The 17,024-nt window shown below is 31.5% G+C and overlaps 1 protein-coding gene across 1 annotated transcript; it reads left to right on the top strand.

Moving 5' to 3' along the window:
• The first annotated feature begins 11,738 nt into the window (after positions 1-11,738).
• On the top strand, positions 11,739-15,555 carry LOC116027154 (protein RICE SALT SENSITIVE 3). Its single transcript, XM_031268594.1, has 7 exons — positions 11,739-11,952; positions 12,090-12,143; positions 12,261-12,437; positions 13,038-13,143; positions 13,251-13,292; positions 13,373-13,429; positions 14,775-15,555. Exons 1-7 carry the CDS (start codon positions 11,816-11,818, stop codon positions 15,339-15,341), a joined length of 1,140 nt encoding a protein of 379 aa, XP_031124454.1. The 5' UTR covers positions 11,739-11,815; the 3' UTR covers positions 15,342-15,555.
• Positions 15,556-17,024: the final 1,469 nt, after the last annotated feature.

Below are 17,024 nucleotides of genomic sequence, written 5' to 3'. Positions count from 1 at the left end.
TCGTCGCCTTCCTGAATCCTGCAATGGGGCGATCAAGTCATATATGGTGAAGTCACCAATGCAAAATACTTGGTAGATGTTTTCTGGACCGGAATCAAACTGTGCAGAGGTGAAGCCGAAGACAAGATAATCACAATAGAAGATATAGATAACTGCTTTCGGATATGAAAGATAAAATGCGGTGGTAAAAAGAAAAGATCTTTGTACCTCTACTATAAATGGGAAATAATTGTTTCGGTGAAAAATTGATGGAGATTTCATTAGAAGGACCATTTACGCTAAGAAATTTATACTCGTATACCAATTATGCAAGTTTTGAAAGTTGTATATCAATATTGTTAGTTTCGCAATAATCGTGGAACCAAAATTAAAGTGTGAAACTAAAAATTGACGAAAAGGAAAATACCATTATACCCCTGCTATAAAGAAGGAAATCTGGTGACAAATTGATGGAGATTTCAACGGAAGGATCATTTACGCTAAGAAATTGATACTCGTGGACCAATTATGTAAATTTTAAAAGTTGCGAATCAAAATTATTAGTACCATAATACTCGTGGGACCAAAAGTGTAAAAAACTCAATTACACAATAGGCATTCAACTTTGCAAGATTAAGGAAGTTTTGATCCTCGAATTGACGGAAATATAAAACATTGTTGTTAAGGTTCAAATGCATTTAATGAACATTTTAATGTTTTGGGTGAAATGATTAAAATTAAATAACCCTTAATTTTTGTTCATCAGATGACAAAAAATGTGGCAATCTTACAAATTTGATGTTATATTTTGTAATTTTTTACAGTGACGGACCAAAATATGATTTGCAAATACTTAAGGAATCAAAAATTCTTTAAAAAAAAAAAAAAAAAAAAACCTTAGATAAATTTCTCCTTGATGAATTTTTTTCAAAATAATTTTAAACTCCATTTTTTTTTTCTATATTCATTCACTGCCAAAAAAAAAAGTTACCATATGGAAAATTTAAAATAGAAATCAAAGGAACATATATAACAATATTGCTGTGAAAAATAAAGTTCAAATCCAACACTATTTATATTTTACCATTTTATTGAAAAAATAAAGAATATTTCATTCTCCAAACATGTAGTTAGTTCTTCACATGCTTTCTATATGGCTCGAAAGAAGACATGAATTTGTGCTCTATGAATATCTCCTTACAATTTGCTTAGCTTTTGGGTGTGTTCTGTCATTTTAGTATACTTCGAGAGCTGCCATTAGACTGGTGAATTTTTGCAACATTGGGATGCTCTTGGCTTAGCTCGCTTGGTGGTGCGGGTGGTTCTGTGCTTATTTTGCTGGCTATTTGGTGGTTCTTTGCTTAGACTAGGTTTAGTTTATAAGTCTAAGAGTTTATGCTTATTTTGTCCAAGTGTTAGACAAATTTTTGCCTTTTGTATAGACATTTGTTGATTTGGAGTGAGTTTATGTTGGGCTTGAAGCCTACTCTTCTCAACTTTTTACATATTCGCTTTTGGATTAACAATTTGATGGTTTTTGAAAAAAAAAATTGTGCTATATGAGACTCTGATGAGATATTTCTTGGGGTACTTTGAGCTTAGGAATTAGGATGTGAGAGAGAGACATCAAACCTTGACAAAGCATGGGAATTGCAGAGGTCCACTTCCTTAATGGATGAAAGGGATGGGGCATTACAAACTTTTGTAATCTCTTGACCAATGACTTCTCTCCCATTCTTCTCCTCTTCCCCACTTCACATATTTCCTAGCTATATATATATATATATATATATATATATATATAAGTTATCCCCATAATAATAATAATTATTCTTGGATGCATATAGATAATGATTTTGAAAAATATTAACAAAAACTTGACACAAAATTTTTATTAACTTTTTTTTATATTCGACAAAGTTATATGTTTTCCTTAACATTTTGTCAATAAAATCGGTACAATATTATAAATAAAATTTTTCAATAATGTCAATAGTAGTGGATACATGCAACTATATATTATATATCTACTTAATTGTATCAATATTGACATTGGTGCGGATAGTACCCAATATAACAACAAATAATATCTAAATCTAAATTTAAATAGACAAAATGATTGTTGTTCTTAACTGTAATTTAAATTGTGTTGTTAATATAGTTTCATTAAATCTTTGTGCTATTTGTATTGTTCATTTACATTTTATTTTCAGCTTACCTTTCACATTTTTCCTTTTGATCTTTATATTTACATTAGTTGGAATTAAAAGTCTGTTAGTGGTATAAGTGTTATTAAATGTTTTTTTTTATTGTTACTCTTTGTATGGTACATTTCTAATTTCTTACCAAGTGTATGTTCAATAATATTTCTAATCATCAAAAATTTAAATTTCATCTTCTAATATTTATAAGATTTATGTGTTTCGTTATTTATTTCTAATCATTTAATTTTACTAATTTTTGTTCATTAAAAATTTTTTAATCGCACATTGTACATATGTACAACTAGCTAGTATATATACAGTTGTATATGGTATTATCAACACTATAGAAAATAACGTTAGAGTTGTAACAATATAATACCCTTACATATACATATACATATACATATACATATACATATATATATATATATATAAAGTTGTGCATATTATTATAGAAAATATTTGTTTATTTTTCTTATTTTTGGGTATTTGAACAGAATCCCAGGCCATAAACAATATAGTCCCACTGAGCTATAGCCATCACCACTTTCCTTCAATAATATAATAAAATAAAATAAAATACTATGAACCAAAACAAACAACACTCCATTTTATTATGTCATCTTCCTCAGTCTCTGTTCCCCAAACTCTCAATATCTCCAATATTTCATTCTGGTTGTACATTCATGCACAAACAATACAAATCTACTTCAATTGGATTTTTATTTTTATTTTTATTTTTATTTTTGTCCGATATGTTGACAAATACACTAGATCATAGTATAACTTAATTATAATTATTATTTGAATTGATATTAAGTTCTTGTCAAATGTAATTATTTAAGTCCTAATTACAGCCAATATAATACAATGTCTCTAAACATAAATAACGATTACAGAATATAGTATTTGCAAATGGCGTGCTAAATTTGTACTTAAGGTGAGTCAGATGCATAATATATGTAGCTCTTTCCGACCCACTCAACCCATTGCGATCCCTATAATTATACATAACTATTTCCAAAAAAATTTGCTAATACATACATGACAGTATGAAAGCTACCTACCATAATTTCACTGCTGAACTAAGCACAGAATTCTGTTAATTAATTAACGGTCAAAGAAAAACTGTTAATGGCATACCTCCATGTTGTCAGATTGGTACAAAAAAGAAACAAAGGCGTTATGTACGAAAACATGTTTATTTGCATGTATATTAGTATATTACACAAGCTAAGTATAATCGTATATAGTTATTATATATGGAGTTATGCTCTGATTTTTTTAACAGAAATAATTATTGTTGGACGACAGCTTAGAGGGCTGAGTTCAATATCCTACCATCGAAACGTGACGTTGATTGTTATGCAAATATGAGGAATAGAAATTGTGTCTTCACTACTAGCTATATCTTTTATTAGTGACATAAGTCAAGGCTGACCTTGACCAAGTGGGCAAATTATACTATGTACGAGGGTCCACAATCCACCTGGCATTATGGGCCCTAGTCCAAAATTGCATTCCGATGATGTGCATGTAGTTCACATATTATATAAAGGAGATTTCAGGACATATGCCCGTCCTCAGGCATGCTCTCCATGTGTCTCAAGTTCATTTCACTGCTACAAAAATGAACATATAAATACCACTTTCCACTACACTTTTGTTAAAAAGTGTAGTGTAATGATGAAAAAAAAAAGTGAGGAGACAAAACCGTAAATTAATTAATAAGAAAATGCTACACTTTTCTCTAACATGTGTTGCGGTTCCTTAAAAAAACGATGACATGTTTATTGATATTAGACATACCGCTAAGCATTTGGCATAATTAATCTGGTCAGATATGACCGGGGATCATGAGCAAATGTGCATCCTACCCGTCGGGAAGTGGTCTGATCTATCGATGTATATTCTCTATCACACGTTATGCCAAATATAATTTTTACCACCCATGATTAACTTTATCACCATATATACATGGTCAATCATGCTTAATTGCACAATCTAAGCTATTACACACATGCCTTTATCTGCAATTAAACAAAGAAACACATACAATAACATTTGAGCAACACTAACAATAAAAATCTAACTAATCATAACATATATACGACATAATTTTACTGCCGTGATTAACTCTATGATGCATGCTAATTTTCCTTTAAGATTTGAAAGAGGTTGTCGGTTTATTAATTAGGTAAAAGGTTGGTATGTTGGAATTAGCAAAGGATGAAAGTCACAATTGGGTCACATGTAAGTGTAAGGTTTCTAAAAATACAACGTAGTTGTCAGTGTGGAAGTAACGGTAGCAGTACTGCCATGCATGCATTCATGGAGTTGGCAATAATCAAAGTTCATCACACCCCTCTTCAAAGTACAGTACTTTGGCAAGTAATATTCGACTACTCCTTAGGCACGTACGCACGCACGCTCTTGTATTCTTGTTTTGAGAGCGATGTGTAAACAGTGCGTACGTTATGTATAGACACTACAAATTAAAACTGTTGAGAAGACAATACAATCTTCCTCATCTATCTCCATCTCCCTATCTCTTAGCTTGTGAAGTTGAATCTGCTTCTTTTATCACTAACAACCAAACTGAATTTTCACTTTCCTTTTCCTATTCTTCTAGCAAGGACGACTAGCTAGGATCCATGAATTGTCACTGATTTAATTTAGGGTTCCATGCCCCTTATTTCAAAATATATTTATTCGTTATTGTAATTGTATTGTTGGGCGGAGGCAGGTGAAGGATTATGTCCAGCACCAGGTGGTTAGGGATTGTTTGGGTGGTGGCCTGATTGAAGGGTCAAGTCCAACACCCTCCCCTTGAAAAGGGTTGATGGTGCTGGGAAACAGTGAATTGTTGGGCGGAGGTCGATGAAGGGCCAAGTGCAACATCACCACCAAGCGGCTAGGAGATTGTTGGACGGAAGTCCGAAGAGCTAAGAGTCTAACACCCTTCTCTTGAAAAGCCTGGCAGGTGTTGGGAGAAACAGGGAATTGTTTGGCGAAGGTCACTGAAGGGCCAAGTGCAGGGGATTGTTGGGCTGAAGCTTGAAGGGTAAAGTCGAGCACCCTGTGTCTGAAAATGGCGGGTATAAGAAAATAAAGTTGCGCCTACTAACTATAACTTTTGGCATAATGATAACGCTTGATCTTAACAAGTGATATTATAGATCTTTTGGCATAATAGTAAACACTTAATCCTAACACAATTGATTAGAAATTTATCAATGTAATGATTCATATTGAGACATGAACATTGAAGTATAACTATATGACAAGTTGGTAGATAGGGAAAATTTTCTCCGACATCTTAAAGGTAGCTAGGACTATTGATTTATGAGGGTGCATGGTTTGTTTTTATTTTTTTTTTTCCTGCAACTAATCATTTTTTGACACATGCAAGAATCTTCTCACTTTCTTGTCAACGAAAATTTTCCTAATCACCGTGGCATTAAAAAAATGTGGGACGTGGATAATAAAGAGTATTCTACTTTGTTAATTATTAACATATTAGAAAGTAAAAATACTTAGCTTCATAATGAAAAGTCTCTTTACTCCCAAACGAAGGGCCCTCCATGCCTCGATCTGACAAAGCATTTGGAAAGATGTAAATCATGTGTAACACAACTGAACACAGAAGCTAGACCTTTGTTTACTGCACACAAGAAGCCCCCCTCACAATAAAAAGTCCCTTCTCCGAATACCATATGACACCATTGCACTAAAAGAATATTAATCTAATCAATGTGCATGTTATATATATATATATATATATATATATATATATATATATATATATGGTTATCCTCACATGAAAACCATCCTACGTAAAAATATGGACAAATTGTAGCCATTAAACAAACAAATCAACGACTACAATTAAACTTAAAAGGCATATATCAAAGAAATCTTCATAATTAGCATGTCAAATCCTCCAAAATCTTACTTAAAGGGCAAATTCGTCCGACCAAAAACCACTCTCCCTGTAAATAGGGATAAACTCTGAATTTTTAGTTCATTCTACGTCTACCTATCATAATTCACAATAGTAGTCCAAAATGCACACTACTAATCAACTATATATGCAAATGTACATTTTAACGCCAAAGCCTAATATACCTATATTGAAATTTGAATTAAAAATAATTTCAATCATGCACATTTTGGGATAGGTGGAGTAATAAATAAATAAATCTACTTGACACCACTAAGAGGGAGAAAGCTAGAGAAAACTAAGCATGTGATAAAAATTCAAAAAAACGTCTTACAATTAATGATCTCATAAGACATTTTCTGCCAAAATAAGTCATTATTTCTTTGATTAAAAAACGAATATTTTTCATTGACTTCATTTTCCAGCGACAACCAAACACTTAAAAAAAAAAACCGCTAGTGATTTACCAAAATTAAACCATCCGTGCATGTGTCTACTGCAAATTAAACTGGTTTGCTGAATGGTTGAAGAATTGTCCTGCTCCATGGATAGATGATTCACTTATTGGACCATGGGGGCCATGTACATACACTTTGCTTTAGAGCAAAAAAGACGTAGGATTGCGTACTACGTACAACATGCATTATCGTACCAAATTGTTGTATTCTTCGTTGCAGTCAAAGGAACGTAACAGTGTGTCTACGTACGTTGCCATTGGTGACATTATGGGTGACACAACGTGATTTAATGTGACATTTTTTTCATTATATTGTGTACGTAAGTACATACATTCTTAGCTGGAAATTAAATTAAAACTTTGGGTACTCAAAATTATACCTGGCCTATTTAAATAATCACACTTTGTTGATGAGCTGTTCTCTTATTTTATTATTATTATTATTATTATTATTATTATTATTATTATTATTATTATTATTATTATTATTATTTTGTCTTTGTAAATGCACGGCTTTCATCATGTTAGCTTGTTGCTTTCTTTTGTTCCAAAACCGATTAAGGGCCAAGAATCTTATTTATTCTATCTAGTCGGAACTATATAATCCGATCCAGAAAGAAATTTATCTTTTACTTGGTACGCTTTAAACTTGGTTATTTGTTTATATTGATAGTTTGCAAAAACAAAACAAAACAAAATTTAAAAAAAAAAAAAAAAAAACCACAAAACCCTCATATATATTTTTAGACATACTAGTATTTTCACATGTGTGATGCACGGAATGAATTTGTTATAACTGCAATGAGGAAAGAAGAAAAATTTATGATTGCACACATTTTATACAAAAGAAAATAGGCGTGCAGGCTATTAGAAAAATAAATTTTCTTACCATTAAATTTTGGATGAACTGGATTAAATGCTGAAAAACCAACTAGTTGTTTGCAATACCAACTCATTTTCTAAAAAAAAAAACATAAAAGGATCAATATTTAGACGATTCTCGTAGAATACTTTAAATACACAACTATAAATGCATACCCTGTTTATAATATTAAATCTTATATATTAATTGCATATATATTATTTAGTTTGCTAACCACTGTAATTGTAGTACAAATAATAATTATATTACCATATTTTACAATAATACGCACACCTTAATAGTATATGAGTGTTTTAGGCGAAAATTAAAATGAAGGATTTTATTTTCATTAATAGTATAAATTACGTTGCAGGAAAGTATACGTACTATTTTATTACGATTACTAATTTCAATCTAGAATTGTATTACGAATAAGAAAGTAGGAAAGAATATATTGAATTGGGAAGTGTATTACCATATTTTATAATATTACACAAACCTTAATCAGTCGTTATACGGTGGACCATGGTCACAAAACGATGTCGTTTCATTAAGTAGGAGAAACGGCTGCCGTAAGTCATAACAGAGCTCCGTAAAGGATACTATAGTTCATCTCAAAAGATACTACCTCACATTTGTTTTTATATTATTAAATGGAACTGTAGTTATATCGAAATGAAACTGTAGTTGTGTTGAAAGGAAACTGCAGTGTATATAAAATGAAACTGAATAACAGTTTCATATTTTGAGTGTATATTGTCCAATGAAACTGTAGTTATATCGAAATGATATTGTAGTTGTGTTGAAAGGAAACTGCAGTGTATTATAAAAGAAACTATAGTTGTGTTGAAAGGAAACTGAATAACAGTTTCACATATTTGAGTGTATATAATGTCGAATGAAACAACAGTTATTTTAAAAAAGGAACTACATTTGTGTTGAAAAGTAACTGCAGTTGTGTTGAAAGGTAACTGCGGTGTATATAAATTGAAAGTTAACGGCGCGGAGCGGAGGCCATTTCAGCCGTTTGTTTTCATTAATCTAAACGACGTCGTTTTGATGCATGGTCCACAGTAAAATTTGCGAACCTTAATAGTATAGCAGTTTGTTTCAGGCGGTAAAGTTAAAATTGAGGATTTTGTTTTTATTAATAGTATAGATTACATTGCAGGAAAGTATATGTACTGTTTTATTACAGTTACTAATTTTAAACTAGAATTGTATTACGAATAAGAAAGTAGGAAAAAATATATTGTATTAGAATTTAGAAATTGTATTACCATATTTTAATGTACAATTATACTACGAATATGAATTGTATTACCATATTTTATAATATTACGCAAACCTTAATAGTATAAAAGTGTGTTTCAGGCAGTAAAGTTAAAACGAAGGATTTTGTTATTATTAATAGTATAGATTACGTTGCTGGTAAGTATATGTACTGCTTTATTACGTTTTGTAATTTTAATCTAGAATTGTATTAGGAATTGTATTACCATATTTTAATATACAATTGTAGTACAAATAGGAATTGTATTACCGTATTTTACAATATTATGCAAGCATTAGAAGTGTTTTTTGGGCGGTAAATTTAAAATGAAGGATTTTGTTTTTATTAATGATGATTACAACAATGTCATTATAACCTTTCAAACTAATTTATGCAGTTAGGCTCCATATAATATCCTATGGCTCTAAGTTGAGCCGTATTGATTAACGTATGTAAAAAAAAAAAAAAATTAAATGGCAAAAATCTCCTTCAAAGTCTCAAATTCGACTAACCATGGGAGCTGTTTATTGACTTTCTTGGTTTGAACCGTTGAGCTATAGGCAACCTAAGTTGGGTTTTCTCCTGATGATTCTTTATCAGCTAGAGTCACAGAATAAACCTCACCCAGAGCCCACGTTCAGGTACTGGTAGTGATTGCGAGCTTTTCCATAAATCAAAGAATCTCATTCAAAGTTTTGTTTTTAATTATTTTGCCAATGACAACTATCTAGAACCAACAACAACAACAACAATAACAACAACAACAATAATAATAATGCTTTTTTTTCTTTTCAAAAAAAAATGTTGGTTTCAGCTCGGAAACCAAGTTCAGCATCTTGTCATCAAATCGTAACGCTAAAATAAAGTTGCTAAGGAGGTAATTGACATTTCACACAATTATTTCTCCTAGAAAAGAGAATAATAATAATAAAGGAAAGTGTACCAAACCCCAATTTGGAAAATGATTCTTTTGTGTTTTGCTTGGAAATAAAATTTGAATAAATTTTATTGGAGAATAGTTTTTACCCTTTTCTTCCTGGAACAGCCACGTTCAAATGTTCATGTTGGAATAGAACTGTAGGTGGGGAATGATTAGGAATTTCAATTTGAAAATAGCCCCTTTTTTTAAAATTTTTTTTTTTACCTCTGTGAAACATGATGGCCCACTTTGTGTAAGTGCACAGACAATAATTTTATTGGGGGGAATATGAGTAGAAATTACTATGCAGAAAAATCATACAGAATGGCAGTTCGTTTTCCACAGTGGTTACTCAAGTAATAAATGAAAATCAGAAATTTTTCCTGGGACTGAAATGAGTGCTGCAGTGTCAGAATAGTAGATGATGATGAATAAACAAAATAAAAATAAAAAAATTATACATATACATATATATACACACATTAATATAGTATATGGTCTTCTGAGTAATTATTCACACTAGACTCAATTAGCAATATCAAATATTTTGAATTTTTTTCATATATATATATATATATATATATATATATGATGATAATCAAATTTCAATCACTAAACTAATTTATCTCCAAAGAAGTATATACAATAGGGTTGGATGAGTGGAATGAAAGGATCCACTCACTCATGATGATGGTGGGGATAGAATTTATGCTCTAAGGTTTGGTCTATCAATCTACTATACATAGTAAACTGAATGTTAGGTTAAGAAATGTTTAGAATTGTAATATCATAAAAATAGAGTGATATTACATTTATTTTTACCACACAGAAGAGAGAAACTTGTAGAAACAAATTAGCTATCAACTCTCAGGAAACATTTTTTACAAGAGATACATACCCTATCTTTATCTTTATTTTTATTTTTATTCTAGGCTAACACAATGTTTTAAATTGTAATGCCATAAAAATAGAGTAATAATAATAAACATTTTTTTTTCTTTATTGGGTCCAAGGAAATAGAGAAACCCACATAAACAAACTAACTATCAACCATCTGAACATAAATGTGACGGGACAAACTATACCTGCTCTATCTTTATTCTATTTTTTACTCTCCGCTAACACAATGTAAGTTGTTGGCCCAAAACAAAGTAACGCTACAATTAAATTTTTTTTCCTATATTTATTTTCTTAAAATAATCATCAAATGGAGACATATGGTTAAGGGCAATTCCATTAGTGGATTTTAGTGGGGGTTTGTCGGACAAAAAATTATGTGTTGGATTTTTAACTAATGGGAGAACGAGTTTTTCTTCCTATAAATTCAATTTTTTGCGGGACCTACAGTTGGAGAAAACAAATACAGCATGAAGCTTTGTTCTACGCGTTTGGTGCACAGAATGCGCCCAGTTCACTGTTTTTTTTTTTACTCCTTCCACTTCTCTCTTCTCCTATGTCTCCTATGTGGATCTAAAAAACCAACAAAAACTACATACTATTGAGGTTGCTCTATGAGTGCACCAAACATTTTTTTTATGAAAATATTAAGGTAGACGCGTGCAAGTACAAGGGTGGATATCACAAAATTGGACAAGAAAAACAATCATTATTTTGTGGATCGTAAATAAAAAGTATATATATTTTTTTGAAACCAAATAAAAAGTATATTATTTGTATACATAAAGTACATTATTTGAGTACTGAAAATACATTATTTTGTATAGTATCAAATAATGTGCATTTAGTACAAAAATAATGTACTTTTAGCACATTAAAAATGTCTCTTATATTTAAAAAAAAAAACATATTATTTAAATACTAAAAATACATTATTTTGTATAATTAACATTCAGTATTTTTAATATATTAAAAATGTATCTTTTTTATGATCTACATAATGCACTATATAGACCATAGTCAACAATGGTCTACCTAATAATTTACCCAAGAAATTAAAAAAGAGTGGGCCTACAAGACTTGATTTTGGTAAAATCTTGAAAGAGAGATGTGTATAAATAAATATAATGTGAAAATTAATGAGGGGTGGTGGCCTTATATAAACCGAGTAAAGGGTGTTGGGTTTTTGCTTCTTTTAAAGACAGAACAACACCATCAAATAAAAAAAAAATTATAATTATATAGAACCCAAAAATTTGGTCTCTGGAAAGGAAAAAAAAAATGGAAGAACAGCTCAGCTCCTTAGCTGTTACTCATCTTCTTCAACACACCCTAAGAAGCCTTTGCATCCATGAAAACTCTCAGTGGGTTTACGCCGTTTTCTGGAGGATTTTGCCCAGAAATTATCCCCCTCCCAAGTATATTTATATATATCTTCTTTAATTTCTGCAACTTTATTTTTTTTTTTTTTGTGACTGCAAATTAAATAAAAATCTTTATTTTCTTTTCTCTGATCTTCTCTTTCTCTCTCTGGTTCTTTAATGGTGTTTGGTAGGTGGGACAGCCAAGGAAGTGCGTATGACAGGTCAAGAGGCAACAGAAGAAACTGGTACAAACATCATCGTCATCATCATCATCATTATAATGTATGATGGATTTGAGGATTAATTTTATATTAGTGTTTCTGATCTTTGTTTTTTCTTGTTGTTTTTTAATGATGTTTTAGGATACTGGTTTGGGAAGATGGGTTTTGCAACTTTGCGGCGTCGACGTCGGCGGGGGAGATGAATGCCGAGGAATGTCCGGCGGGTTCGTCGTCGGCGTACGATTACCAGCAGTACCAAGGGCTGCAGCCGGAGCTCTTCTTCAAGATGTCCCACGAAATCTACAACTATGGTGAAGGGTAAGAAGATCAAGAAAACAAAAATAATGTAAAATTTGTAGTGTAGTCTGTTGGGCGGAGGTTGGTGAAGGGCTAAGAAAGTACAACATAGGGTGGCTTGTTGGACGGAGGTTAAAGGGTCAGTCTAATACCTTATTTTTTGAAAGTAAGGTGGTATAAGAAAATAAAATTAAGCATTTACTACTAGCTATAATTTTTTGCATACTGGTAAGTCTTTGATCCTAACAAGTAGTATTAAGGCTGGGGTGGCAAGCCGGGAAATTGTTGGACAAAGGTCCTTGAAGGGTCAAGTTCAGCACCAGATAAATAGGGGTAGATAGGGGATTATTGGGTGTAGTGGAAGCTTGAAACGTCAAGTTCCACACCCTTCCTCTCGGAAATGTAGTGGTATAAGGAAATAAAGTTTGTCTGATATTTAGCTACTAGTTATACCTTTTGACATAGTGATAAGTGTTTGATTCTAATAAGTGATATTAAGGTTGGGGTGCAAGGAGAATTGTTGGGCGGGAGTGGGTAAAAAGTCAAGTTAGTATGGCACCATACCTCTCAAAAAGCGTTTTAATCATTTGTTTTTGTTGGTGAACAACAATTAATTTGCAGTATAATTGGAAAAGTAGCAGCAGATCACAGCCATAAATGGATCTATAAAGAGCCAAATGATCAAGAAATCAACTTCTTATCTGCATGGCATAACTCTGCTGACTCTGTAAGCAAACATGCCAACATTATTAATCCTACAATAATAGATTTAACATTTCATGTTTTTGTTCCCTAACAAAATGCTAAATCCTTAAATTTCATTTTTTTTTACAGCATCCAAGGACATGGGAAGCCCAGTTTCAATCTGGTATTAAGGTTTGTGTTCATAAAACTAATTATCCAAGTACCAACTTTAATAATATATTTTTTTTTCTAAAAAATATATTTTGTTTCAGACCATAGCTTTGATTGCTGTTAGAGAAGGTGTTATTCAGTTGGGAGCTATTCATAAGGTCATCCTTCTCTCTCACTCATCATCATACCCCGTACTTGCAACTCTGCTGTTGTGTTCTTTCTTTTTTCTTTTTTTTTTTATATATTTGTTTAATTTAATTTTTATATTTAATAATAATATACCAAGGACCTTGTAGTCTAGTGGCATCAACCCTTTCCTTTATACATGAGGTGATGGGTTCGAGCCTCAGTGATGAACAGACACACTGCATCGTAATAGAGTTAGTAGTATTTAATAATAATATTTTTAATATAGTTTCTAAATATATAAATCTTATATATTTAACTAAACTTAATATTATAAAATATTAAATTAAAAGTAAATTTAATCGAGTCTTAACTAAATCTGACACATAAATGAGATAGGGACATAAATTTTCTAATGTTATTTTTATTTAATAAAAAAAAAACAAAAAAAAAACATAGTACTTACTTAGTACTATTGCTAACGTGATTATGATATAATTTCTTCCGTAATGTTTGTCTCTTTTTAAATATGTAATCAATAACACATTTCCCGAGAAGAAGTACTCCTTTCAACAAGGAATTAAATACTGCCCTTTGAATTTAATTTGTTTATAGTTATGTTTGATAAATTTGACTTATATGCTAAAGTTTAAAAGTTTGCAACTACTAACTTATTTTAAAATACTAATTAACGTAACTTTAAAATTCTTATAATGTTTTTACCGAACAGCTTTTATTGTACATTTGTAACTCTAAATTAAGTTCTATCAAACATAGTCTATATACTGTACACTTAAATTATTGAAAATAATTAGTGATTCTTCCGTCCTATTTTATATGTTTAGTGTGAAATTGTTTTAATTTAATTTTTAATAATATTAATTCTAGTATTAGTATATAAAATTTATATATTTAAAAAATTAAATTTAAAGCTAACTAAAAAAATATCAGAGAAATTAAGTAAAGGAGAAATAGTTGGCTTGACTATAAATATACTCCTTACCTCTTATTTCGTGTGTTTAGTTTGATTAACGAGACTTGACTGAAGTTATTTTGAAATTCAGATTTTCATAACATTATGTTTAATATTAGTATATAAAATTTATATATTTAGACACTACATTAAAAATTATATAAAACACAAAAATGTAAATTTATAAATAATTAAAAATAAATAAATTAAAAACAGTTAGTTTGACCAATAAATAGTAAACAAGACATGTAAAATAGAATGGATCTTAGAGTAATTAACATTTTGGAGGATACTAAATAAATAATGTTTGTTTTTTTTTTTTTTGAAAGTAATAATGTTTGTTTTTATTCATTACTAAATAATATAATGTTTTTTTTTTTGTTTTGTTATTATTATGTGGTCAGGTTATCGAGGATTTGAGCTATGTGGTGTTACTGAGAAAGAAGTTTAGCTACATAGAAAGCATTCCCGGAGTTCTCCTCCCACATCCCTCGTCGGCGGCGTATCCAATGAAGATCGACGGCTACGCGCTCTCGCCGGAAGCCTGGCCGCCGCATTTCCAGCCCAACATCGTCCCGCCACCGCCACCCGCCGAATACTACGACCACTTCAACCACCACAACCACCAACCCCCGCCGCCGCAGACGGCGGCGGCCGCGGCGGCGATGATGAAGATTACGCCGTCGATGAGCAGCCTGGAGGCGCTTCTCTCGAAGCTCCCCTCCGTCGTGCCGACGGGGCCCTCGATGGCTGTCCCGGGGAACTACTCCGACGTGGCGCAGCCGTACATGGTGGCGAAAGAAGAGTACGAGGAGGACGATGAAGAGAACAATAAAAACAAGAATGAGGGTGAGAATAATAATAATAATAAGGATGTTGGGGAGAGTAGCAGCTCAATGTCTTCTTACAGTCATCATCATCATCATCATTATGGGTATCATTATGATCTGAATGTGAGAGAGTTTAATTAATTGGATTCTTGTTTCTTAATTAAGCGTTTAGTACTCTACTTAGAGAGAGAGAGAGAGATTGTATTGAGATCACCTTCAAAACTGCTAACAATAATGTAGTAGCTTCTTAGTATTATTAAGTTGCTTGAATTAGAAGTGTATGTTAGTCTACTCTTTTTTGTGAATGTTTAAAGTATATGATGAGCTTGAATGAAGTGGACAAGTGTTCAATTTATTAATTGTTTCCACCTACTCTACGTCTCCAAGTTGGACCGCCAGTTTGGTAATCATAAGATTCTAATTAAGTTTAATTTTTGATAAGAAAGCACTCTTTACCCAAGGTGCACCTTCTAATAGCGAGTTAGCGACTATAAGTTTTCTTGTAAATCAAAGTAATTCTTATTTAGTTCACGGAATATAACTATTTATGTAAGGATAATATATACTTTGTTCCCCTTCAGAATTTTCTCCCAAAATCTCTCTTTGCATGACTTATAATCATTAGGAACCATGAATTGATTGAGCCCACTAACTTGTTATCAAAAAACTAAACTGTCGAATTAAAAGTCTCATTTTAGGAGGGAAATTAGAAGAGAAAAAGAAAATTTTCTACTTGGATTCTCAAGTTCTACTCTCTACTTTTACTCACACACTCAAAATTATGATTTTGACTACATTTTGCTTGAAATTCACGGGACCGGGTAAAGATAACTTATCATCTCTAGACATGAAGGAGTAAAAGTGAATGAATAAATATTGGGAGTCCATATAATAGAACTTAGAGAAAATTTTTGAAGGGGTGAGTAATGATGTAGTAAATATACAAGGATCTATGAATATGTCTAAGTTTTTGGCAGTGTATGGGCTTGGGTAACTATGATAGTAGGTATGTAAAAGGCTCTCCGAGCTGATCTTAAGTTAAATAGAAGTCCCAAAAGTCCTCACCACAAAGCATTCAATGTGCCTTATATAGAGAATAGAGAGGGTACATGCCGGGACCCCGGCATGCTTGCCACGTCCCTCACATGCACTTGGTACGTGAGATCGGAGGCTATGCTAATACTTCCATGTGCTAGGAAATAAGTGATAAATTAAATTGATTATTTTACATTTTAAAAAATTATATTTATAATGCAGTAAAACAATAATTGAGAACTACATTGACTAAAATTGAAAAATGACTGATTGACTAAATTACATAATAACCGAGAGACCAAAAGTGTAATTACCCTTATAAATATCTATATGTATTATAATGCAATAACATACAAATTACTACCATTTCACATGTGTTTGTTGTTTGTCCTAGAATAACTTAATTAGGTGACTTATATTTCACCTAATAATGAGCACTTTGTGAAAATAGTAGTTATAGTTGAACGAATTTTAAAGCAAAATTTTACCAAATAGCCAAAAGTAGATCAATTCTATTGTAATTAAATACCACCGGTAAATTCTAATTTGATTATAAGAAAGCAATCTGTCATCAATCGTCGCTTTGTACATTTATGAGTCTGAAATATATTATATTTATCGGTTTGGGATATAATTATTAATAAATACATCATTACATCCACCCTCGCAAAAAAAAAAAAAAAAAAAACCCTCTTTGTCAAGGTTGAAAAAATTGTTAGGCGCCCTCTAGGCGTTTGGTGTCTAGGTGCCAATTAATGAGCGCCTAGTTTTTTTTTTTTTTTTTTTTAA

This window comes from Ipomoea triloba, chromosome 8, assembly GCF_003576645.1.
Source record: "Ipomoea triloba cultivar NCNSP0323 chromosome 8, ASM357664v1".
Lineage (NCBI taxonomy): Eukaryota > Viridiplantae > Streptophyta > Magnoliopsida > Solanales > Convolvulaceae > Ipomoea > Ipomoea triloba.
The sequence above is the reverse complement of the archived record's forward strand: the minus strand, read 5'-3'. Positions and strand labels throughout refer to the sequence as shown.